Here is a 24,147-nt window from a genome sequence, read left to right on the forward strand (position 1 = left end):
GACTCAAGAGTATTTAACTAAGGTAGAGACCGGAATCTCAAAGGCTTTCAAGTGCATTGAGAAGGGTCCACTAACCCATTTGTTGGGAATGGAAATAGCGAGATGGCGATCTTGAAGAAATTACGTTGGGCCATTCACAATTTATTGAGCATTTATTGCGTACCCATGGCAGCGATGATTGCAAGATGGCAAAAGCACCTCTGGATGGGGGATTTCAAATTGACTGCACAAGCGATCAGTGCAAGAAAGTTGAACCAGCTATTTACCAATACGTTGTTGGTAAACTTATTACAACAGAAAAAAATGTGCATGCTGAACATGACTGCCATAAATCCTGTGTTCAGATACCTTGCTTCAACAGTTGGCATGAAGATACACTATAAACTTTTGTGGATTTGTGGACGCGGATTGGGCAGGTGATAGGATTGACCGGACGTCTTTCTCGCTGGCGGTCCGATTTTTTGGCGTTCGGAAGAGCAGGTGAGCGTAACAAAGTACATGGCACTATCTGCACCATTTAAAGAGGCTATGGACATGCAAAGGCTGATTTTGGAAATAGGCTGTGGAGACAACGATACTCCGATCATCGTGTATGGTGACAATCTGAGCACACAGGCATTAAACTGTCTACCATTCCAAAACAAAACATATTCATATACGATATCATTTTGTAAGAGACGTTGTAAAGAATGGTCTAGTTTTGTTGAAGTTTAAAAGCCCGAATGAGATGTTGGCAGATATCTTGACCACGAACCGCACAAAGAAGAAGCATGAAGATTTTACAAAAATGTTAAATCTGTTTTAATAATATTTGTAAACATGCATGTATTGAGAAGGGTGTTAAAATATGAATATTATTATAAAAATAATATTATACTCTAGGAATATGAAGTATAAGCAAACAATTATCCGGCTATATAGTTTTCTGTCTAACCAATATGGTAAATGGAAATATGTATACTAATTTGGTTTGACTTTTTGTTATCTTCAGTTATAGCACGGAGCTTTTAGACGTTACTGCATGTTAAAATTTCTCGTTCGCACTTCCACTACCTAAGTAAAGGGTATATGATAGCCGGGACCTCCACTATAAAATTCTCTCTTGTTTTAGATCTAACTATGAGAGGCATGACCCCTACATAGTATTATGTTCTGATTATTATCTTTGATTCTGACTTTTTGTCGCTCAATATCCATACTAACCTTTTACACATAATTAGAACTTACTAATATTTATGTAATTCCTTGTTCCTTTACTATTTCCGTCTATCGTCTATCTTCTCGCGAATTGAGCCGTACGATACACGGCACCGCAGCTCGGACGGTTGAGCGCGAGGTGTGGTGGGACTCGCGCGTAAAGAAAAATGGGCGATTGTGCCAAACTCTATCAAACGCTGGTTATCCTCTTCATACCCTATACTCGTAGAGTAATAGGGTCCGTCCGTATGAAGTTCGAGATCTCAGGAACTGTAAACGCTATGAGATTAAGCAGGCAGAATCCAGAAACGTAAACGCAGTTTGCTTTGTAAATTTGTTGTAAATTTCTATCAATTTGTTAAAAACTTTTTGTCACGCAACTTTTAACGCCTACAGTGTGTTGATATGTTTTAATTTGTTTATTTGTCTTGTAACCATCATGACTACACTTAAAACATTTTTTTTTTAATTTTTATTTGTTTTTACAATTGCTATTGATATGCCCGAAAACTGTGTACATTTCTTGTTTGCACTTCCACGTCATGTAAACAATTTTTTTTAACTTTTTTACCTGATAGTCGAGGAACTCGACTATGTATTCTTCCCTATCCTTTCATTCAGGACCTAAATATTCGTTTGCACGCTTAAATTTGACTTCTCGTGGAAGAGGAACGCTCCAGCTTAAATTGATAATATTTGGGTTTCCATTCCTTTGTAAAACAGATCTGTTAAATTTGAATTTCGACGATTTGATATTCGTCGATTCTGCAGTCTCTTCGTAAAATATCGTACTAGAAGACTCTGTTTTCAAATTCTGTTTGGAGTGAAAGGTAGCTGTCTTTGAAAGCCGAAAGTTTGTCCAGATTTATTGGAAATTGTCATTAAAAATCATATTGAAATTGTCATTCTCAGAATGATTTGAATTTTTTTTATCTATACTGCCGTATAGACTAGTGTTTTTAATATCGTAAGATTGTACAGCCCATGCTTACAGATTTTAGTTCCTGACCGCGCCACTGGCGGAATCATATGGGTTGCCACAGTGCTCTCCAGTGAAGGCGTCACAATAGGATATGTTTGTTTTGTTTGCTCTCCGCAGCATTAAATGGTCTATCAACTGACACCGTCATCTCCTTGTTATTCACTTTAAATATGACATCGACATCTAACTTTATATGGACCTGTGTATAGTGACCCCAAAGGTTCCTCAACTACGTACGTCCGGATAAATACATGGGAGCACTAATCAATCCTCCTTTCTGAATGTAGATAAGAATGTTGAAGAATCCGCCCTTGTGTCCAAGTCATTAAAGAATTCGTTAGGAAGGCGTAATGGAACTCCATATAACATTTCTGCGGCAGATGACTTCAGGTTTTCCTTGAAACTTGTACGTATTCCTAAAAGTGCAGCTGGTAGTAGTCGCGGCCAGAGAGTACCACTGTTGCACATAAACACAGACCATAGGCCATGGTGTGAATTCTAAAGTCTAAAGTCTTCTTCGATTAAATATCAGATAGCTGCATTAAGGTAGTCGACAACCTCTATAAAACGTCACCCTCGGCATTATCGGCGCCTTTAAGATGGATGGAATGGTTGTGGAAAATGGGGATATATAGTTACGTTTATTATACCCGTTACTCGTAGAGTAAAAGGGTATACTAGATTCGTTGAAAAGTATGTAACAGGCAAAAGGAAGCGTTTTCGATCATATAAAGTATATATATTCTTGATCAGGATTAATAGCCGAGTCGATCTGGCCATGTCCGTCCGTCTGTCCGTATGAACGTCGAGATCTCAGGAACTACAAAAGCTAGAAAGTTGAGACTAAGCATACAGACTCCAGAGACATAGACGCAGCGTAAACCGCCCAAAACTGCCACTCCCACACTTTTAAAAAATGTTTTGATATTTTTTTATTTTTGTATTAGTCTTGCAAATTTCTATCGATTTGCCAAAAAACTTTTTGCCACGCCCACTCTCACGCCCACAACCCGCCAAAAACTGTCAGTGTTGAAGACTCTCCTTCACGCTTCCACTAGCTGAGTAACGGGTATCAGATAGTCGGGGAACCCGACTATAGCGTTCTCTCTTGTTTACTTTTGAGTCTATTTACTGGACCGTCTTTCATCAACGCTGAAATTGAATTTTTGACAAATAATATAAACTGGATTTGATTTTTAGTCATTCAGCTTCAGACTAAAAATTAAATGTAAATAACATTAAGGAGATGGCTTAGTGCTTTATTGTTTTATTGTTTATTCTTCTTGGAAATAATTGAATTTGTCAGTTTGGGTGGCGCAAATACGTTACTACTCCTAAAGATAAGCCTATACTTGGGCTGGGATTGATGGATATAGTAGAGACTATAGGGATATAGTAAAGGAGCTTCTTAAATTTTAATTTTGCGAATGGCGTCATGAATGATACGTATCTTAAATATAACTATTTTTCATTAGAGGCGCCTGAACTTTGAATTGAAAAAAATATACATGTAGGAGAGATATTTGCGATTTTTTTTTTTATTTGAAAGGTCGATCGACCCCATTATGTATGGAATATGACATTATTTCAATGACCGCCACGGTTTTGGTTGGTGGTGCGCAAACGCGAGGTGAAATTTTCGATGACTCTTGCACACAAATCGGGTTGTATTTGATCGATGGCGTGGCGTATGTTGACTTTGAGGGCATCGCTAGTTTGCAGGGTTGTTGGCATAACCCTGCGACTTAAGAAAACCCCACAAGAAAAAGTCCAGCGGGGTCAAATCGCACAATCTCAGTTGCGCCTCCGCGCGAGATGATTGTAAAAACAAGAGCTTTTTCTTGAGTATAAATGATAAGTCGGATGGTGCTAGTTTAATAGTTAAATTTTAATGACAATTCTTGATTATTTCTCCTCATTTAAACTTCTCGTGGCTATATCTTCAACTTCAATTTTTCATCTGTTTTTGTTCTATTCTCTCTTTTTTCGAATTCCTATCTGCCACTCGTTCGCTAGTACGAGTTGGCAGCCTAGCGCAACAGCTGTTATGTTAACATCATTCAAAAAGCGCGGAATTCAAATATACAAGATTATTCTAATTGGGTTTTGACCCAACATACCGGCCCCCTTGAAAGTATGCGATTGACTTTCAAGAGACTGGTAATAAGGCCAGTTTCCGTATATGGCGGTGGATGATTCCCTTGGCAGTGCGTACGTCGGCTACACGCACGATGTTGTCCGCTCCTGCGATCGTGCTGACTATGCGCCCAGCAGCTGCAGTGGCTAACTCCTCGAAGGTTAACCTGGTGTCTCGAAGAGTGCGATTGAGTAGTCCCTTGACACTTTTTACTGCAGCTTCTCATATGCCCCCAAAGTGTGGAGCCCTGGGTGGAATAAAGTGGAAGTTAATGAACTCTGAGCGACAGAAATAGTGGATTGTTTTTGTTGTTTCGTCTTTAAACAGAAACTGCTTCAACGATTCGAGCTTGTTGTTAGCTCCTGCGAAATTTGTAGCGCTGTCACAGAATATGTCCGAGGGAAGTCCGCGTCGGGCCATAAAACGCTTTAGTGATGCAATGAAGCTATCCGTCGTGAGATACGATACCACTTCGACATGTATCGCCTTCGTGGCAAAGCAAACGAAGACGGCTAGGAAGGCCTTGGTAGGCGGCTTACCCCGGATGCGCAAATAGACGTTGATTGGTCCGCAAAAGTCTATTCCGCATCTTGAAAATGGTCTAGATGGTGTGATCCGCTCTTTAGGCAGTTGGCCCATTAGCTGCCTTTCGAGAGTTGGTCGATAGTGGCGACTATGTATACATGAGCGAACGACTTGTCGCGCCAAGTCCCTTGCATTCACTATCCAGAACTGTTTTCTAATTAAAGCGACGAGCGTCCGTGGCCCGGCGTGATAGTTCTGTAGATGAAGATGGCAAGCGAACTGTGACACAAATGGATCCTTAGCTGGGAGCAGCAGAGGATGCTTTTGGGTTTCTGGGTAGTCTGCTAGCTCCAGGCGCCCTCCGACCTTTAGCATTTAAAGCCATCTGTAACCTGGAGGAAGAGACTAAGATTTTTAAGGTTAGTGCGAATCGGATGGCCCTTCAGGACCGAGGACATCTCTTGAGCGAAGTGAATAGTTTGAATATTCCAGACGATGCAATGTAGCGCCCGCATCAGTTCTGCTGGCGTCGGCGAAGGTGATTGGAATGGCGTTAGTTTACGGCAGCGCTGAGTAAATCTGTACATCCAAGCGATAACTAGTAGGCAGCGATGATGCGAACTGATCTTGTAGATTCCTTCATGATTGATTTTCTCTTCTCCAGTTGGACAGTTTCCATATCAATGTCACTGTTGTCTCGACTGTCCTTTGGCCAATGTTGATGATCTTGGCCTAGAAACTCAGGTCCCTCGAACCATATCGATTGTTCCAACTCGGTGATAGTGCAGCCCCTGGACAAGATATCAGCCGGGTTGCAGTGAGTAGGAACATGTCTCCAGTGGCAATCTGACGTGAATTCTTGAATTTCGGCAATTCGATTGCCGACAAAGGTTGATAAGGTGGCCGAGTGTTGGCGATTCCAATGTAGAACAATTTGAGAATCGCACCATAAGAACGCAGTCGGCTTTCTGTCAGCGAAGCTCCACACAGTTCTAATTTCGGCAGAGATAGCTTCTTGGTGGGAGCAACTCTGGACTTCGATGTGATTAGCTGTACCTTGGTCAGCCCATCTGATCCGATTGTGCGAGCGTAGGTGCAGCATCCATACGCTCGAATGGAGGCGTCACAAAAGCCGTTTATTTGAAAGGTATGTATCGCTGATTGGAGGCAATATCGTGGTATTGCTAGAGACTCCAACGACGAAAGCGATGCAAGCAGGGACATCCAAGCTGTATGAATGCCTTGGGGTACTGACTCGTCCCAATGTAGTTTTAGGAGCCACAGCTCCTGGAGGATAATTTTTGCCACTATGATGATGGGAGTAACTAATCCCAACGGATCAAACAGCGAAGAGGCTATGGGCAAAATCGAGCGCTTGGTGACGTGGTCCGAATCAAATCTTGGCGAGAACGAGAACATGAATGTGTCCCGTACTTGGTCCCATTTTAGGCCAAGCGTGCTGGTTAGCATTTCGTCGTCCAACTGCAAATGTTTGACTGTAGCGTCATCGACAAACTTGCAGTGATTTGAATGCCATTTTGCGAGTTCTAATTGGCCATCCTGTAGAATCGCTGTAACTTCCCTTTTGATTTGATGTAGCTCCTCTACCGTATCCGCTCCACCTAGGAAGTCATCCACATAGAAAGACGATTTGATGGCTTTAGCTCCAATCTCCAATTTGTCCATGAATTTGTCGGCTAGATATGACAAACTGCGTATGGCTAGATACGGTGCAGCCGCTGTGCCATAAGTTACAGTATTCAATTCGAAGGTGCTCAATGGTTGCGATGGCGACGTTCTCCAAAGAATGTATTGGAATCTGCGATCCTCGGCAAACATGTTGACTTGGCGGAACATCTCGACCACATCAGCAGTGATGGCATAGCGATGTATCCGAAAACGCAGGAGTAGTGTATAAAGATCTGGCTGAATGGTCGGTCCGACCATCAGAATGTCGTTGAGCGATGTCTGGGACGTCGTCTTGCAAGATGCGTCGAAAACCACTCTGAGCTTTGTTGATGTGCTATTAGGCTTGAGCACGCAGTGGTGCGGAATATAATAATGCGGAGTGTTTAACTGTGGATGGCTCACGGGACTCATGTGTCCCAGATTTTGAAACTCCTGCATAAATTCAACATATTTGGCCCCTATCTCAGGCCTTTTGCATAGGCTGCGTTCGAGGGAGAGGAATCTCCTTATGGCAATGTCGAATGAGGCTCCGAGAACGGTAGGTTCATCTTTAAATGGAAGTCGTACTTCCAATCAACCATCTGAATTACGTCGTACCGTTTTGGTGTAGAACTCCTCACAGTTTCGCTGCTCTGGCGTAAGTGTGATCTCAGGAGGCTCCACATGATCAATGCGCCATAGCCGTTCCATTTTTTGGTCCATTTCTGTTAATGCGATAGATGAGTACTGATGGAGTGTTCTGGGATGAGCTCGACATCGACCAGACACTATCCATCCAAGTAGTGTTTTTTGTAGTACGGGCAGATCCTTTCCTAATTTAACTTGGCCGACTGCCAATATATAGAAGAAGGTTTCCGTCCCCAAAAGCAGATCGATCCGACGAGACTTGTTGAAGCTCTCGTCAGCAAGAGATGAGTGCTGCGGAAGGTTCCACGCAGAAATATCAATTTCCTGTTCTGGATGATAGGCGATGTGGGATGTCACGCAAAAATCAAGGAGCAACTCGAATCCATTGTGCCTCGACTTGATATTGGTGGTTGCATGGTGTTTAATTCGCGTTTGTGTCTCTCCAATGCTACGAATCTCGAGGTTGAGCTTGCTCCGTGGCAGTCGAAGTCTTTGGGCAAACTCCTCGGATATGAAATTCACCTGAGAACATGAATCCAGAAGCGCTCTTCCTATTTTGTAGCTTCCAGATGCATCCTTGACCAGAATCAGTGCCGTGGCCAGAATGACACAGTCGGAACGAGACTCCGTGTGAGTATGCGCGACTGCGTCCGAAACTTGTACAGGCTCCGCTTGAGGGAGTGGCAAGGGAGCTGCGGCCGATCCTGGCGATGGCCGATGAAGCAGCGAGTGATGCGGTAGTGCACATGAGTGGCACCTCCGCGTCGACGGGCAGTTGGCTACAAGATGACCCCTGCCAAGGCAATTAATGCATAGCTTGTGGCGCTTTAACGCATTGAGGCGATTATCTAGGGCGAGATTGATTAGTTCTGGGCATCTAAAGGTTTTGTGGTCTGTCTGCAACGACTCCAACACATTTGTCCCACGAAGGCAACGTAGTGTAGTCCAGCGACTCATTCCACTTCCTCTTAGTCTCCTGGTCCACTTTGCCCATAACTATGGAGATGAGCATGGCCTCGCAAATCTGTGGCTCGGAGCTCTACGAACGCAACGAGTTGTATAATGCGGATGCATTATCGATTAGGCTGCGCAACTGCTGACCATTTGACTTGGCGACAGTTGGCAATGCGAAGAGTGACGATATGTTATCCAAAAATACGAGAGTCGGGTTGTCATAGCGCTGCTTTAAGCGGTCCAGAGCCTTTGTGTAGTTGTCTGCGGTCACCTGGAAAGCTCGAACCGTTTCAAGGGCTGGTCCTCGAAGACAGTTTAACAACTGGTTGAACTTCTCGATCTTAGACATGGATGGCTGGTGGCCAATAACTTGGTTAAACGACAAGATAAAGTTTTGGTACTCGCAGTATTTGCCGTAAAATGTCGGCAATGATAAGCGCGGGAGCTTAACTGCAGATGTGTGCCCAAAATTAACCGTAGATTCATGAATGCCGGTGCTGTTAGCGTCTGGTCCAAGTTGCTCCTGAACGCAAACCTTGGCGTGGATAAACAGTTTCTCTATTTCGAAGCGAGTATTGCGCTGCGCCTCAGCTGGCTCCATCTGCTCTATGGCTTCCTGGGTAGATAAAGCAAGTTTAAAATGCGATTCCAAAATCGACAAAAGGCAAGATAATTCCAACGGAGATAAATTCAAACCAGGTTCCACTGATTTGCTCATACGTGTAAGGTTTTTTCGAGCACTCGTTCGTTGAGCTTTAAGTTGCTCCAGCGAAGACATTTTTGCAGATGTTTGTTTACTTTATTTAATTTCGATCTGGCAATTCCTTGCTTGACAAGGTCTGTGAGAGCGAGCGAGACGACGAGATGTAGTGGAAAATTTTCGCTCGCCAAGCCTAGAGTGCAACCTAGAGTGTTGCGACAGAATGAGGTTATGTATGGGGGTGCTCCTGGGGGCAATATGTATAGATGGAGGACCGAGATGTCGACTCCAACTATGGCGATGACACTTGGAGGATGTCCAACGATGTCCAATGATGCGGCGGAAGCCCCTTGAGCATAGCCGGCAGCTGCGCTGCATGTAATTGTGCGCAAATGCACTAGCGAAAATCCTATGCGGACGCTGGGTAGACCGGCAGCGAACGCGATGTGCGAATGTACGAGAGTTTGGCAGGGCAAAAGTCGTAAATGCGCGTGCGAGACTTAGAGCAAAGTAAAAATGGGGGCAAACGTAACCACAATCATCACCAAAATTAACTAAAACGTAGCACAAGTCCTGTCACGGTCGCCAAAATGTAAAAACAAGAGCTTTTTCTTGAGTATAAATTATAAGTCGGATGGTGCTAGTTTAATAGTTAAATTTTAATGACAATTCTTGATTATTTCTCCTCACTTAAACTCCTCGTGGCTATATCTTCAACTTCAATTTTTCATCTGTTTTTGTTCTATTCTCTCTTTTTTCGAATTCCTATCTGCCACTCGTTCGCTAGTACGAGTTGGCAGCCTAGCGCAACAGCTGTTATGTTAACATCATTCAAAAAGCGCGGAATTCAAATATACAAGATTATTCTAATTGGGTTTTGACCCAACAATGACCATGTCCATAATTTGCTCGTGCCGAACATCCATCGTAGCGTGTGCTGGGACAACCGCCGGACGTTGGGTAAGCAACCGGTGACATAGCTTGGCTCACATTTCGGCCGCTGCCCAACGGCTACGCGGGGTTGCCCCTCACCCTGATGAGAACCAGCGCCAACTCTAAAAATCAGTCTTCGACAAACACCCGATCTTGCTAGTGGAAAAACTCCGCAAACCCAATTTAAATCCAAATATTTCTTCTTTTAATTTGAAAACCTAAGTTGTTCAATTTATTGAAATTATAACGTTCTTGATAATTGAACTACTGAACTCTTCTCAATACTGGGGGAATCAAATCGAGGGTCTATCTTCAACTCAACACACACACAAATGCTGTTCATCGTTACTAGGTGAGCTATGCGGCTACGAGTCGCAGCTACACTGCAAGAAACTAACTCGCTTAACTTAATAAATGTTTTTGATCAGGATCAAGAATGAATGATTCTATCGATGTGAAAAAAAACTTTGGTCACGCCCAATCTAACGCCCATAAACCGCCCAAAACTGACACGCCCACACTTTTTAAAATGTTTTAATATTTTTTCATATTTTTATAAGTTTTAGAAATTTTTTTTTTTTGATTTTCCGCAAACCGCCCAAAACTGTCACGCCTGATAAATGTTTTGTTACTTTTTCTTAAATTTGTTACTCTTGTAAATTTCTCTCGATTTGCCAAAAATGTTTTTTCCACGCCTGCTCTAAAGCCAACAAACCGCCCAAAACTGTCACTGTGGAAATTTCTCCCTCGCACTTCCACTAGCTGAGCAACGGGTATCACATAGTCGGGGAACTGGACGTTTCTTCTTGTTTTTCTTTCGTTTTTTGAATTGTGTTTTGTAGTAGTAAGTAATTTATTTCTTTTATTGATTTTTTAATAGTCAGATCCTGTCTGCTCCAAATATGTGTGCAGGGGTCTGTCCAGTGGTATCATTCCTGCAGTTCCAAAAAAAATACAAAACCATCGGCTACGCCACCAGAGCCAATTGCTTCGGCTGCACAGCCGACGCTCTCCCGACTCTCTCAAGAGCGAGCTCTCTTCTAAAAAAATAGAGATGCAAAAAAAAATAACTGAAGCTTGATTAAAAAACGATCGCGCAATGCTTCGGCCACATCCCCTTCCCTTCATGGATCGCATGCCTAATGGATCGTCGCGGGCCGCGCAATACGATCCCCTTTTGTCAAGAGTGTCCGTCAAACGTTATGTTATGGCCACGGTGTTTTTATACCGGCTTAAAGCTTTTTTGAGCTACTCCGGGTATCGGTCTTCTATGCCAAGTGGTCCCACCTAGGAGTCGTATTTCGAATTGCGGCCGCTAAACTAGTCATCGGACACTCGTTTATTGTCGACTTGCATTTTCTTTGTCCAAATTCGTCTGATACAACGCGATGATAATACCCCTTCCCCTACTTTAGATTCTGGTTGTGAATCTTCAAAGTCTTATGATCTTACAAAAAGGGTGTACGTAAAATTGCTTAAGACATTTCCGTATACATTTTAAACAAATTTTTTATTTTAAGGTTAATTGAACATGTAGTCCAATTTCCCAACGCAACTGAAACGAAGTTGGATCAAACCCTGTAGGACAATAAGAAGAACAAATCTCCACAATTTTATAGATATTTTATATGTATTCTTGCTTACATTTAAATCCTATCCATAATTTGAATAATAAGTCAAATTAAAAAAAAATCTTTATTATTAAAAGAGTGGATGAGATAAGTTTGATGTTTCATTGCCTCCCGATTGATGAAAATAGGACAAGAACATTCCCTAAAGAATCGATGAAAGGGTGATGGAAATTTGTTTTAAAAACAGTGGAGAAAAAGGGATTAATAGAGCGATGATTTACCCGTTGAAATGCTTAAATTGATGATTATGTGATGATTTTGCGCGCTTTGAGCGGTGTTTTTGTGATATTTTTTATAGTGATGCTTTCCTAGGACATGCCAATGTTAAAATCATTGCTTGATTTCAAAGAAATTTAGCGGTGATTGGGTGCTCTAAATTTTCATTGAGTGGGCCACGGCACACTGGTTTTTTTTTGGCAGAAAGTAAAAAAAAAATTTTAACGGAATAAAACAATTTATGGTTTTTTTACATTTAGGATAGTCCAATTAGATAAAAAAAAGTCTATTTTTACTTTTATATGAAACACAGGCTTATCGCCCACCTCTCTGCCCACAGCTGATTGTCGATAACATGCGTAAGACAAAATTGGCGGCAAATAATTTTGCAACATTTGTGATTTATATTTCCTCAGAGAATTCGAAAAGTTTAAAGTGTTGTAATGGAAAACAGCAGCACAGGTATGTAGATTTGTAGTTCACTAACATTTTTGTGTATGTTATATGTTTTTCTGTAGTTTTATCGTGTTTTGTTTATGCCGTTTTTACAGTCAACTTAACAAATGTAGCTGTGTTTCGTGGAATATAACTTTTGTATGGCAAACCACTTCAAAAGAATTTTAATGGCAAGTTATTAACTAATATGCTCCTTTTTGTTCCTTTTTGAAAAAATCACGTTTTTGTAGTTGAATATTCGTTTGGGCATGCAGAGCTGCTAGACATTTGGGGAAACAATAGTCGCTCTGAGGATGCAGTTAGGCAGCATATATTTAAAACAATTCGTCAGAATAATTTAAATGAATGTTGTATTTCATAAATAAAAAAGTTAAGTCCTTCTTTGATTACATAAGGAAACATTCGCAGGTTGCAATAGATCGTTGGACAGGTTGAAGAAGAAACACTTCAAATGGCTGGCTCCATAATCGCTGATTGCAAAACTCCAAACAAAGTTGGTCGTCCAAACATAGCTTATGAAATGTCTAGAGCCCGACTTAAAAGGAAATTAGCTTCGGACCTTGCGGAAGAAAATAATAATTCAGTACCATTACTCTTGCATGCTGCTACAGTTTCGGGTAAAAAAAGAAATGAAAAGGACATGGCAGTTGTATTGAAAGCGGCTGGTAACAGCGATAATATTAATAATATAAAAAGAAAAATTTTCTCTTTTGAGCCCACACAAATGTCCGTCGACAATGCATTAGCATTTTTATTTGAAAACGGGTTTACAAAAAGCCAGTACATCAATTTAAATTTGATATTACCCCATCATATCCTGATGTTCTTAATGCTAAACTAAAGCTTAGACCAAATGGCATCGAATATTTTGAGAATAAAGCACAAGTTGATTTACAACAAGAGAGAACGCTATAGTCGAGTTCCCCGACTATCTGATACCCGTTACTCAGCTAGTGGAAGGGAGAAGGAGAGTCTCACAGTTTTTGGCGGTTTGTAGGCGTTATAGTGGGCGTGGCAGAATGTTTTTTGGCAAATCGATAGAATTTTACAAGACTAATAAAAAAATGAAAACATATCAAAACATTTTTTAAAAGTGTGGGAGTAGCAGCTTTGGGCGGTTTGTGGGCGTTAGAGTGGGCGTGGCAAAAAGTTTTTTGGCAAATCGATAGAAATTTACAAGACCAATACAAAAATGAAAAAATTTCAAAACATTTTTCAAAAGTGTGGGCGTAGCAGCTTTGGGCGGTTTGTGGGCGTTAGAGTGGGCGTGGCAAAAAGTTTTTTGACAAGTCGATAGAAATTTACAAGACCAATACAAAAATGAAAAAATATCAAAACATTTTTTAAAAGTGTGGGCGTGGCAGTTTTAGGCGGTTTGTGGGCGTTAGAGTGGGCGTGGCAACATGAATCGACAAACTTGCGCTGCGTCTATGTCTCTGGAGTCTGTATGCTTAATCTCAACTTTCTAGCTTTTGTAGTTCCTGAGATCACAGCGTTCATACGGACGGACAGACAGACGGACAGACGGACATGGTCATATCGACTCGGCTATTGGTCCTGATCAAGAATATATATACTTTATATGGTCGGAAACCCTTCCTTCTGCCTGTTACATACTTTTCAACGAATTTAGTATACCCTTTTACTCTACGAGTAACGGGTATAATGACAAAATATCAAAACATTTTTCAAAAGTGTGGGCGTAGCAGCTTTGGGCGGTTTGAGGGCGTTAGAGTGGGCGTGGCAAAAAGTTTTTTGGTAAATCGATAGAAAATTACAAGACTAATAAATAAATGAAAAAATTTCAAAACATTTTTCAAAAGCGTGGGCGTGGCAGTTTTGGGCGGTTTGTGGGCGTTAGAGTGGGCGTGGCAACATGAATCGACAACCTTGCGCTGCTTCTATGTCCCTGGAGTCTGTACGGTTAATCTCAACTTTCTAGCTTTTGTAGTTCCTTTTGTAGATCTCGACGTTCATACGGACGGACAGACGGACGGACAGACGGACGGACAGACGGACATAGCCAGATCGACTCGGCTATTGATCCTGATCAAGAATATATATACTTTATATGGTCGGAAACGCTTCCTTCTGCCTGTTACATACTTTTCAACGAATCTAGTATACCCTTTTACTCTACGAGTAACGGGCATAACTATGCCATGGACAACAACTTAGACTCAGAACACACATACAGAGTAGAACATTTAAATAGTGAGGAAAAATACAGACTTATAAATTTATTAAAAGAGTTCGTGACATTCAATATTGCAAAAATGAAAACCTTACATTTACAAGTATAATACGTCATGATATAAAAACCGCTCACGAAAACCCAGTTTACAAAGGACCATACTCGTATCCCTTGCCTACAAAACAGAAGCAAATAAGCAAATTGAGGAAATGTTAAAACAAGGTATTATACGCGAAAGCGACTCCCCTTACTGCAATCCATTATGGATTGTCCCCAAAAAGATGGATGCCTTTGGCAAACTGAAATAACAATAAAAGATAAATTTCCGATTCCTAATATGGACGAAATACTAGGCAAATTAGGAAATTGTCAGTATTTTACTACAATCGACTTAGCAAAAGGCTTTCACAAAATCGAAGTGGACCCTAAGTATAGACCAAAAACGGCGTTTTCGACCAAACATGGTCACTATGAGTATGCCATGCCATTTGGCTTGAAAAATGCTCCTGCAACCTTCCAACGGTGCATGAATTACGACCTAAAAAACCTCATAAATAAGCATTGCCTTGTTTATTTAGATGTTGTGATCATCTATTCAACATCTCTGAACGAACACCTAGACTCACTGAGAAAGGTTTTTGAGAAACTTAAAGAGGCCAATCTTAAACTCCATTTTCACAAATGCGAATTTTAAAAGAGCAAACAAATTTCTTAGTCCAGAAGGCATACAACCTAATAAAGAGAAAGTTAAAGCAATCGAAAAATGTCCTCTCCCAAAAACACCAAAAGAAATCAAATCTTTCTTAGGCTTATGCGGATATTACCAGACTTTGCAAAGATTGCAAACCTTCTGACAATATTTCTAAAAAAAAAGGAGCAAAAATAGGCACAAGAAACGAAGAATAAAATAAATCATTTGAAAAATTGAAAACACTCATAATGAACGACCCAATTTTGATTTGCCCTGATTTCACAAAAACATTTCAAGTCACTACGGACGCTAGCAATTTCGCCATAGGAGCCGTGTTATCGTAAGACAATAAACCAGTAAGCTTTGCAAGCAGAACATTAAATGATCATGAACAAAATTATAGCACTATTGAAAAAGAACTACTAGAAATCGTTTGGGCAACCAAATATTTCCGCTCATATCTATATGGAGTCCCCTTTGAGATTTTGAGCGATTACAAACTCCTTGTTTGGCTAAATAATATAAAAGAACCTAACATAAAACTACAACGTTGGCGAATTAGACTTAGTGAATACAATTTCAAAATCAAATATTTAGAAGGTAAACTTAATCATGTAGCAGTCGCTTTATCTTGTGTCAAAATTGAAGAAAACATGGTAGGCGAAGAAGAAAATATTTTAACAGCAGCAACAATACACAGTTCATCAGAAAGCAACGAAACCTACATTAAAATTACAGAAAAACTATTTTGCAAGACAAATTGAATTTATAAAAGATACCGTAGACCAAGTAGAGACAACGAAATACTTTTCCAAAATAAAACTGACCATCAAATACACTGACATGACCCTGAGAAAGGCAAAAATTTCCTTATTAAATACTATTTAAATAATAAACGTGTTATTTACATAAAGACAACGATAAAGACTTTTTAGTTTTTCAAAAAGCATATCGAGAAACCATTAGCCCACATAGTAACGTGAAAATTTTAAGAAGTATCATAATGTTAAAAGACATCAAATCTTATCCTGAATTTAAAGAATTTATTATATTATAAATCAACATTTTAAATTGTTACACCCTGGTATTGAAAAAATTATACGATTATTTATAAAAACTCACTATTTTCCCGATTATAATAAATTAATTCAAAACATTATCAGCAAGAGAGAACGCTATAGTCGAGTTCCCCGACTATCTGATACCCGTTACTCAGCTAGTGGAAGGGAGAAGGAGAGTCTTAAACAACGTTTTTGGCGGTTTGTAGGCGTTAGAGTGGGCGTGGCAAAAAGTTTTTTGGCAAATCGAAATTTACAAGACCAATACAAAAATGAAAAAATATCAAAACATTTTTCAAAAGTGTGGGGGTAGCAGCTTTGGGCGGTTTGTGGGCGTTAGAGTGGGCGTGGCAAAAAGTTTTTTAGTAAATCGAAAGAAATTTACAAGACTAATACAAAAATAAAAAGACAAGACTAATATCAAAACATTTTTCAAAAGTGTGGGCGTGGCAGTTTTGGGCGGTTTGTGGGCGTAGAATGGGCGTGGCAACATGAATCGACAAACTTGCGCTGCGTCTATGTCTTTGGAGTCTGTATGCCTAATCTAAACTTTCTAGCTTTTGTAGTTCCTGAGATCACAGCGTTCATACGGACGGACAGACAGACAGACAGACAGACAGACAGACGGGCAGACGGACATGGTCATATCGACTCCGCTATTGGTCCTGATCAAGAATATATATACTTTATATGGTCGGAAACGCTTCCTTCTGCCTGTTACACACTTTTCAACGAATCTAGTATACCCTTTTACTCTACTAGTAACGGGTATAATATCTGTGAAATTTGTAACCTTGCAAAGACTGAACATAGACCAACAAAACTAGTTTTCGAAATAACTCCAGAGACAAATAACCCACGCGAAATTTATGTTATTGACTTTTATGCTATTGACAACGAACAGTATTTATCTTGTATAGACGTTTATTCAAAATTTGCTTCACTTATTAAAACAAACAGTAAAGATTGGTTAGAGGCAAAACGAGCCCTTACTAGAATTTTTAACGACATGGGAAAACCACAGAAAATTAAAGCAGACAAAGACTCCGCGTTTATAAGCACTTCTTTAAAAATTTGGCTAAACAACGAAGACATACAAATAGATATTACCACAAGTAAAACAGGAATAGCAGACATAGAACGCCTTCATAAAACCATAAATTAAAAAAAATTGGAATTATCAATACTGAAAACAATAGAGAAAATAAAGAAACACGAATAAAAACAATTTTATACATATACAACCACAAGACTAAACATAACACAACCGGACAGATACCGGCTAACATCCTTTATTACGCAGACACACCTACTTATGATACCCAGATGATTAAAGAAATGAAAATCAAAAATCTTAACAAAAAACGACAGGATTTCGAAATCGACACAAAATTTAGACAAGCACCCTTAACACGCGCAAAATCAAAGAATCCCTTTAGAAAAACAGGCAGAATAGAACAATTAGACGAAAAACATTATAACGAAAATAATAGAGGTCAAAACGTTATTCATTACAAAAGCAAATTTAAAAAGAAAAAGAAAGTTAACGACAGCAAATACTTGCAGCAAACCGACTCCTCCCAATCATCGGACTCATAATCACCATAATAACTTGTATTGCGACACAAACTACAGCAGGAACAATCGAAATCAACCCAATAGAAAACAATCAAGGATTTATCTTGTTTGAATCTGGAACAATACAAATCCCCATCACCTTTATGCATCACTGTCTCACCATAAATATTACAGAAGTTGAAGAAACATTTAATAGTATAATTAAACAATGTCAAGAATTTAAAAATGTCACACAAATTAAATATTTAACCGAGAAAATGGAAAGAGAAATAAATGGCATACGCATTTCAAAACGAAACAAACGAGGACTGGCTAACTTTGTAGGTTCCACATTAAGATATCTTTTTGGCACACTAGACGAAGACGACAGACAACATATTGAACAACAAATTTCGACTCTTTCACAAGACACAGTACAGGTCAGCACTCTAAACCACGTTATTGACAGTCTCAATAATGGCATAGAAATAATTAATAACCAGTCCAATTCTTTGAAAAAGGAACAAAAATTGAATCTATTAATATTTAATATTGAACATTTTACCGAATATATCGAGGACATTGAAATCGGTGCACAACTAACACGACTAGGAATATTTAATCCAAATCTACTAAAACATGACAATATTGGCAACGTTAATTACAAAAATCTGATAAACATAAAAACTTCCGCTTGGTATAACGTAGCTACTAATGAAATATTCTTAATGTCCCACATTCCTATGAATTCAATGGAACGACCAACTTTCATAATTGCACCTTACCCCGACAATAATGGCCAAATTATTAAGGAAAATATTGAAGGCAAATTCTACTCACATAACAACTATGTTTTAAATACACTAAAAAAGAATATCGTCAAAGACCATAACATAATAAAACACCAACTTATACTTTTCAAAAATATCGTAAACAATCCTATATTAATACATTAAACCAAATATTCTTATAACCTGGAATATGACAAGAGAAAAACTTTATCAAAATTGTAACGGTCAAGAGATTTATATTGAAAATAATAAAATTGTAAAATATCCAACTGCGCAGCAGAATTAAAACAAATTAAAATATCTAATAGTATTCAACAATATACAAATGTAATATTTACTGAGTCCAATGTAATAAAAATCGAACGTCACACATAGAAATTAAGGAAATGATTTTGTTAAACAATAACAATTTACAGAAACATACTAATAATATTCATATATGTTGTTCACACTATAACTCTTAATCAGTTCAATTCGGGTGCTTGAGTCTAACTGACTTCTTACATAGGTTCTTATCATCTAATTATATAATGCAGCGCTTGTAAGACGCTGCAGACTGCGTTGGTCAATGCAGCTAAGATTTATTCTTAAATCTATCTCTTGACACTTCTGCAATCGTACTTATCTGTAGTTGCCACTTATGCTGTCCCGTGACATGTTTATTGCAGCCCATAATTAGACATATTTATACTTTGTCTACTTATCATGTCTAAACACATGTTTAGACATCTGTTTTAGTTTTCATTTACATATTTTACTATTATATGAAATGTAAAACTGCGCCACACAAAATTATTATCTCTTACCTAAAACCAAGTAACTCTATCAACTCTAGTCTCTCCAACCAATGCTGCCAACTGATCGATATATCGCCTGCTTACATGGATTTCCTTTACAAATATTGTTTAATATTGTAGGCCGGGGGATTATCAATTGACCTAGTATTTTGCATTGCCCTTATATGAAAAATTGTTAAATATAGCACACTTTATAGTGCATAATGCATATAAAAACAAGAGAGAACGCTATAGTCGAGTTCCCCGACTATCTGATACCCGTTACTCAGCTAGTGTAAGTGCGAAGGACAGTTTTTGGCGGCTTGTGGGCGTTAGAGTGGGCGTGGCCAAAAGTTTTTTGGCAAATAGATAAAAATTTACAAAACAAGTACAAAAATGAAAAAATATCAAAACATTTTTCAAAAGTGTGGGCGTGGCAGCTTTGGGCGGTTTGTGAGCGTTAGAGTGGGCGTGGCAAAAAGTTTTTTTGCAAATCGATAGAAATTTACAAGACTAATACAAAAATGAAAAAATATCAAAACATTTTTCAAAAGTGTGGGCGTGGCAGTTTTGGGCGGTTTGTGGGCGTTAGAGTGGGCGTGGCAACCTGAATCGACAAACTTGCGCTGCGTCTATGTCCCTGGAGTCTGTATACTTAATCTCAACTTTCTAGCTTTTGTAGTTCCTGAGATCTCGACGTTCATACGGACAGACGGACAGACAGACGGACGGACAGACGGACATGGCCAGATCGACTCGGCTACTGATCCTGATCAAAAATATATATACTTTATATGGTCGGAAACGCTTCCTTCTGCCTGTTACATACTTTTCAACGAATCTAGTATACCCTTTTACTCTACGAGTAACGGGTATAATAAATAATAAATATCATTCATTATATTACATTAAATAATGTAAGGCACTTCGTGCCTCAATAATTGTGCAACTTAACTACCACGCCCACACTTTTTAAAAATGTTTTCATATGTTTTAAATAATTTTTACTCTTGTAAATTTCTCTTGATTTGCCAAAAATCTTTTTGCAACGCCAACTGTAACGCGCACTAAACTTCTCCTACAATAGCACAACACACAAACAGAAAACTCATACTTGTTAACAGACACAGGCTTGCGCACACTAACCTCTCACTAGTGCCCACTACATGGACAGAGCCCTTCCCAGATAGACATGAAACACCTATCATAATTAAATAGAAAATGGAACCCCACATAGCACAGATGTTATTCAGTAAGTCATCATAAAAATTGACATTGCTTAACAAATAAACGAAAAAATAAAGAATGTTCAGTGTGATGACTACAGTGAAAAACTGGCAATAAATGTGGGCAAGGGTAAACTTTTTCTACATGCTGACTAAAATGTTGCGATCGGACATACCTAGGTCGTATTGAAGACCCTCTTCACGATTGGCTGAAAAAAGATAGCATCAAGAAATGTTAGTTGTCTGAAAAGGTTTTGGCGTTTGAGACTCTAAAAACTTACTTGTTATGTTTAGTTATTACAGTACGTCAAAAAAGAAAGTGTTTGAGCTTAATGGATGCTATAGACGACGTCCGAGCATGAATTTGAGTTTCCTTCGTGTTGCGATTCGATTTAGTTTGGTGAGCATCCCATGACATGTCGGATTACATAAGCCCCTTTAAAGGTTACTGAATTTTTTATATTGGCCAGTGACTGCAAAAGATAGTGAGGGACTCTGAGGTCTGTAAGATTAGATAGACCACCTGTGGGGAACAGCGAGTCACGGAACAGGCCAGACCAAGAGCGGAGGGTTGCAGATTTTATAGAACTGTATCCGCGTTTTGGTCCTTAAACGCGGTGTATGACTTTATCACTTCCCAGAATTCTTTTGGTTACAACCTATGAGACATGCAACAGAGATAGTTAAATCCATCGAAATACAAATTTGCCATTAGTACGGAGTACAAGAATTCATACACTCTGATATTGGAAAACAATTTGTATCTCAAGCATTTGCCAAGGTAGGGTTTCGTCAGACGACACCTAAGGTCTCTAGTGAACTAGAAGAGCGAACCCACAGTTAGACGTCTTCAATAAAATGGAACTCAATCAGAAGCATACAACAAACAGACGTATGCCAAACGTGAGGTATGTTGAGGTACAACAATAAATTAGAAAGTGCAATTAATTTATAGATCGCCTAACATTGAAGAACAATAATGTGTCAGGACAACAGCAGGAATTTCAGTGATGTTGGATTATCGTGAAATTCTCATAATTCAATAGTGAGGCAGTCATCCAGTCATATGTTAGGACTAAAGATCAAAATTGATCTCCGCCAGAGAAAATACGTGGCCCTCTCAATGCAAAAATTTAAAAATGCAACATAAGATTGTGTTAAATATATGTGTTTGCTGAATATCATGATTATATTCGATTTAACATATGTATAACCGCAAATCATTAGAATTGAAATCCTGTTCACATAGCATTTCAGAATCAAACAAATCATGCAACTCGCGGGCATACCAAATTGTTTCATACTAAAATACATTTTACAATTAAAAGATAATCAACAAATCAGGATTTCTTGCATGATGACTCATACGAATCATAATTTTTTGTGCCATATAATCTTTATATTCTTTCCAAACTTCACGTGAATTTGATGACGTACATGTTTAAAAATGTAATAGTAAAAAGCACTCGTATTTGTTGGGGATAAGCTGAAATTTTAAATCCCCACCTGTTGTTTTTTGTGTGCCATTTTTATTTATATGTAAAAATATTTTAATATATCATTTTACAACAATATAACTCCAAACTTTAAATGAATTCGTTTCTTAGATCAAAATTGATTTCAGCTTTAATAGTTTTCTCGCACACGTACGTACACACAAGCGCTTTCTGGTTTATTATTTTTACTCACACAATCAAGTGCATACTATTTTTAGATTTTTGCGCTCTTATTTTTACAGGAGAGGAGAGAGAGAAATTTTTTCGCCACTAAAAAATTATCTGCATAGTTCAAAACCAATGAATGCATTCAAATTCGAAAGCCATTCGAATGGGTGGTACCCATCTTAATGGTAAATATCTATACCAAATCTCTCGTTCGTGAGATTTCTTTTGTTCCTCCGATCGAACATAACCAATAAACATGCTATTCCCCTCGTTTTTGGCCAAAATACTTTTCTTATAGTAACAAAACAACATAAACAAGACTAAAACATTATAAATCTTTTCGCTTCCCATTCAATTCTCATTAGAGGGAAATTAGAGCGCAGAAAACAAATTACACCAAGCTCAAAGAAAACAATTTCACATCACTAATGTCCTCGGGGACAACCCCAAATTAAGACAGGGCAGACGTACTCGATTTCTTTAATATGCTCTTAATATGTAGCTTAAGGAAGCTTTAGTTATCTTCTATTATTCTATAATCACAGAAACAAACAAGAGAGAACGCTATAGTCGAGTTCCCCGTCTATCTAATACCCATTACTGAGCTAGTGGAAGTGCGAAGGAGAGTCTTCAACACTTCCAGATTTTGGCGGTTAGAGTGGGCGTGTCAAAATGTTTTTTGGCAAATCGATAGAAATTTACAAGACCAATACAAAAGAATACAATACAAGAAATACAAAACTGAAAAAATATCAAAACATTTTTCAAAAATGAGGGCGTGGCAGCTTAGGGCGGTTTGTGAGCATTCGAGTGGGCGGGGCAACATGAATTAACAAACTTGAGCTGCGTCTATGTCTCTGGAGTCTGTATGCTTTATCTGAACTTTCGAGCTTTTGTAGATCCTGAGATCTCGACGTTCATACGGACGGACAGACAGACCGACGGACAGACGGACGGACAAACGGACATGGCCTTATCGACTCGACTGTTGTTGTTCTGATCAATAATATATATACTTTATATGGTCGGAAACGCTTCCTTCTGCCTGTTACATACTTTTCAATGAATGCACTATACCTTTTTACTATACGAGTAACGGGTATAATTAAATTTACACATACAGTTTTACAAATTTTAATGATTTTTAAACATTTTAACTAAATTAATATCTGACTATTTTTTTTTCTATTTTTTAGAATTTATTCCATCAATTGAACAACTGTTTGATGAGGATTTGCTTATTGGAAAAGGAGTTACATTGGATTCTATTCGTCCATTGGCGTATTCAACATTAGCTGACCTTGCTCACCACGTTCGCCAAAGCCTAAGTATAGACGTTTTAATAAAAGCAGTAAATCTGTTTTCAAAAAATGTTCATGATGAATCACTAGCAGTGGGAATACAAACCATGTCTTGCAAGCTTTTGTTAAATCTGGTGGATTGTCTACGTCATCACAGTGAAATCGAACCACAAAGATCAAAAGCTTTACTCTCAAAACTGTTAAAAGTGTTTGTGCAAAAATTTGAAACTATAGCTAAAATTCAGCTTCCATTAATAATTCAAAAGTGGTAAGTAGTACACATATTTTTAGCTTAGCTAAGTTGTTTGATCATTGTTCTCTAACGTTAGGAACACTGTATTAATAAGACTTATTTTATTTTATTTTCAGTAGAAATAAATAGATAGTTCAGAAATACCATAAATCATAATACATAAGTGCATATAGTTTAAGTCCAGTACCTAAATTGCATGTGGGTTTTTTGACTTTTAGTCTGCTCACTGATTACACTCGTACCAAACCTTAAAAGAAAATTCAGCTGTCACGTGAATTTCCTTAAAATTCAGTTACTTCAAGAGATTCGTTGGGTAAATTTTTGAGTTGCGCATATCTGATATTAAAATCATTTTTTTTAGCCCATTAGTGAATTTTCATTTCAACTCCTAGCTTTTATAGTTCCCAAAATCTTAACGTTCATATGGACGGACGTGGCTAATTTGATTAGGCTATTGATCAAGAATGTAAATACTTCATAGTGTCGGGTAGGTGGTACATTTTAAATCATTTTCTCTACGAGTAAAGGGTTTAAGAACAGGATTATTTTATTTTCAAAGTTAACGTTGAATCACTTTATTATTAATATA

The 24,147-nt window shown here is 38.7% G+C and overlaps 1 protein-coding gene across 9 annotated transcripts in view; it reads left to right on the top strand.

Annotated features, from left to right (window-relative positions):
• The window catches only part of LOC6539180 (transcription-associated protein 1), a 175,759-nt gene that overhangs the window by 56,378 nt on the left and 95,234 nt on the right, over nucleotides 1–24,147 (top strand). For 5 of the 9 annotated variants that reach the window (XR_005560210.1, XR_005560209.1, XM_039371065.1 and 2 more), the window contains exon 7: nucleotides 23,201–23,573. Coding sequence is in view for 6 of the 9 variants with exons in the window: in XM_039371065.1 (XP_039226999.1) it covers nucleotides 23,201–23,573 (373 nt within the window). In the remaining 3 variants the exon portion in view is untranslated. Of the gene's footprint in view, nucleotides 1–11,931; nucleotides 12,054–22,152; nucleotides 22,190–23,200; nucleotides 23,574–24,147 lie in introns of those variants that run through there. The other 4 variants (XR_006245116.1, XM_039371062.2, XM_039371064.2 and 1 more) reach the window with 4 other exon arrangements.

Source organism: Drosophila yakuba, chromosome 2L (genome assembly GCF_016746365.2).
Source record: "Drosophila yakuba strain Tai18E2 chromosome 2L, Prin_Dyak_Tai18E2_2.1, whole genome shotgun sequence".
Classification (NCBI taxonomy): Eukaryota; Metazoa; Arthropoda; class Insecta; order Diptera; family Drosophilidae; genus Drosophila; species Drosophila yakuba.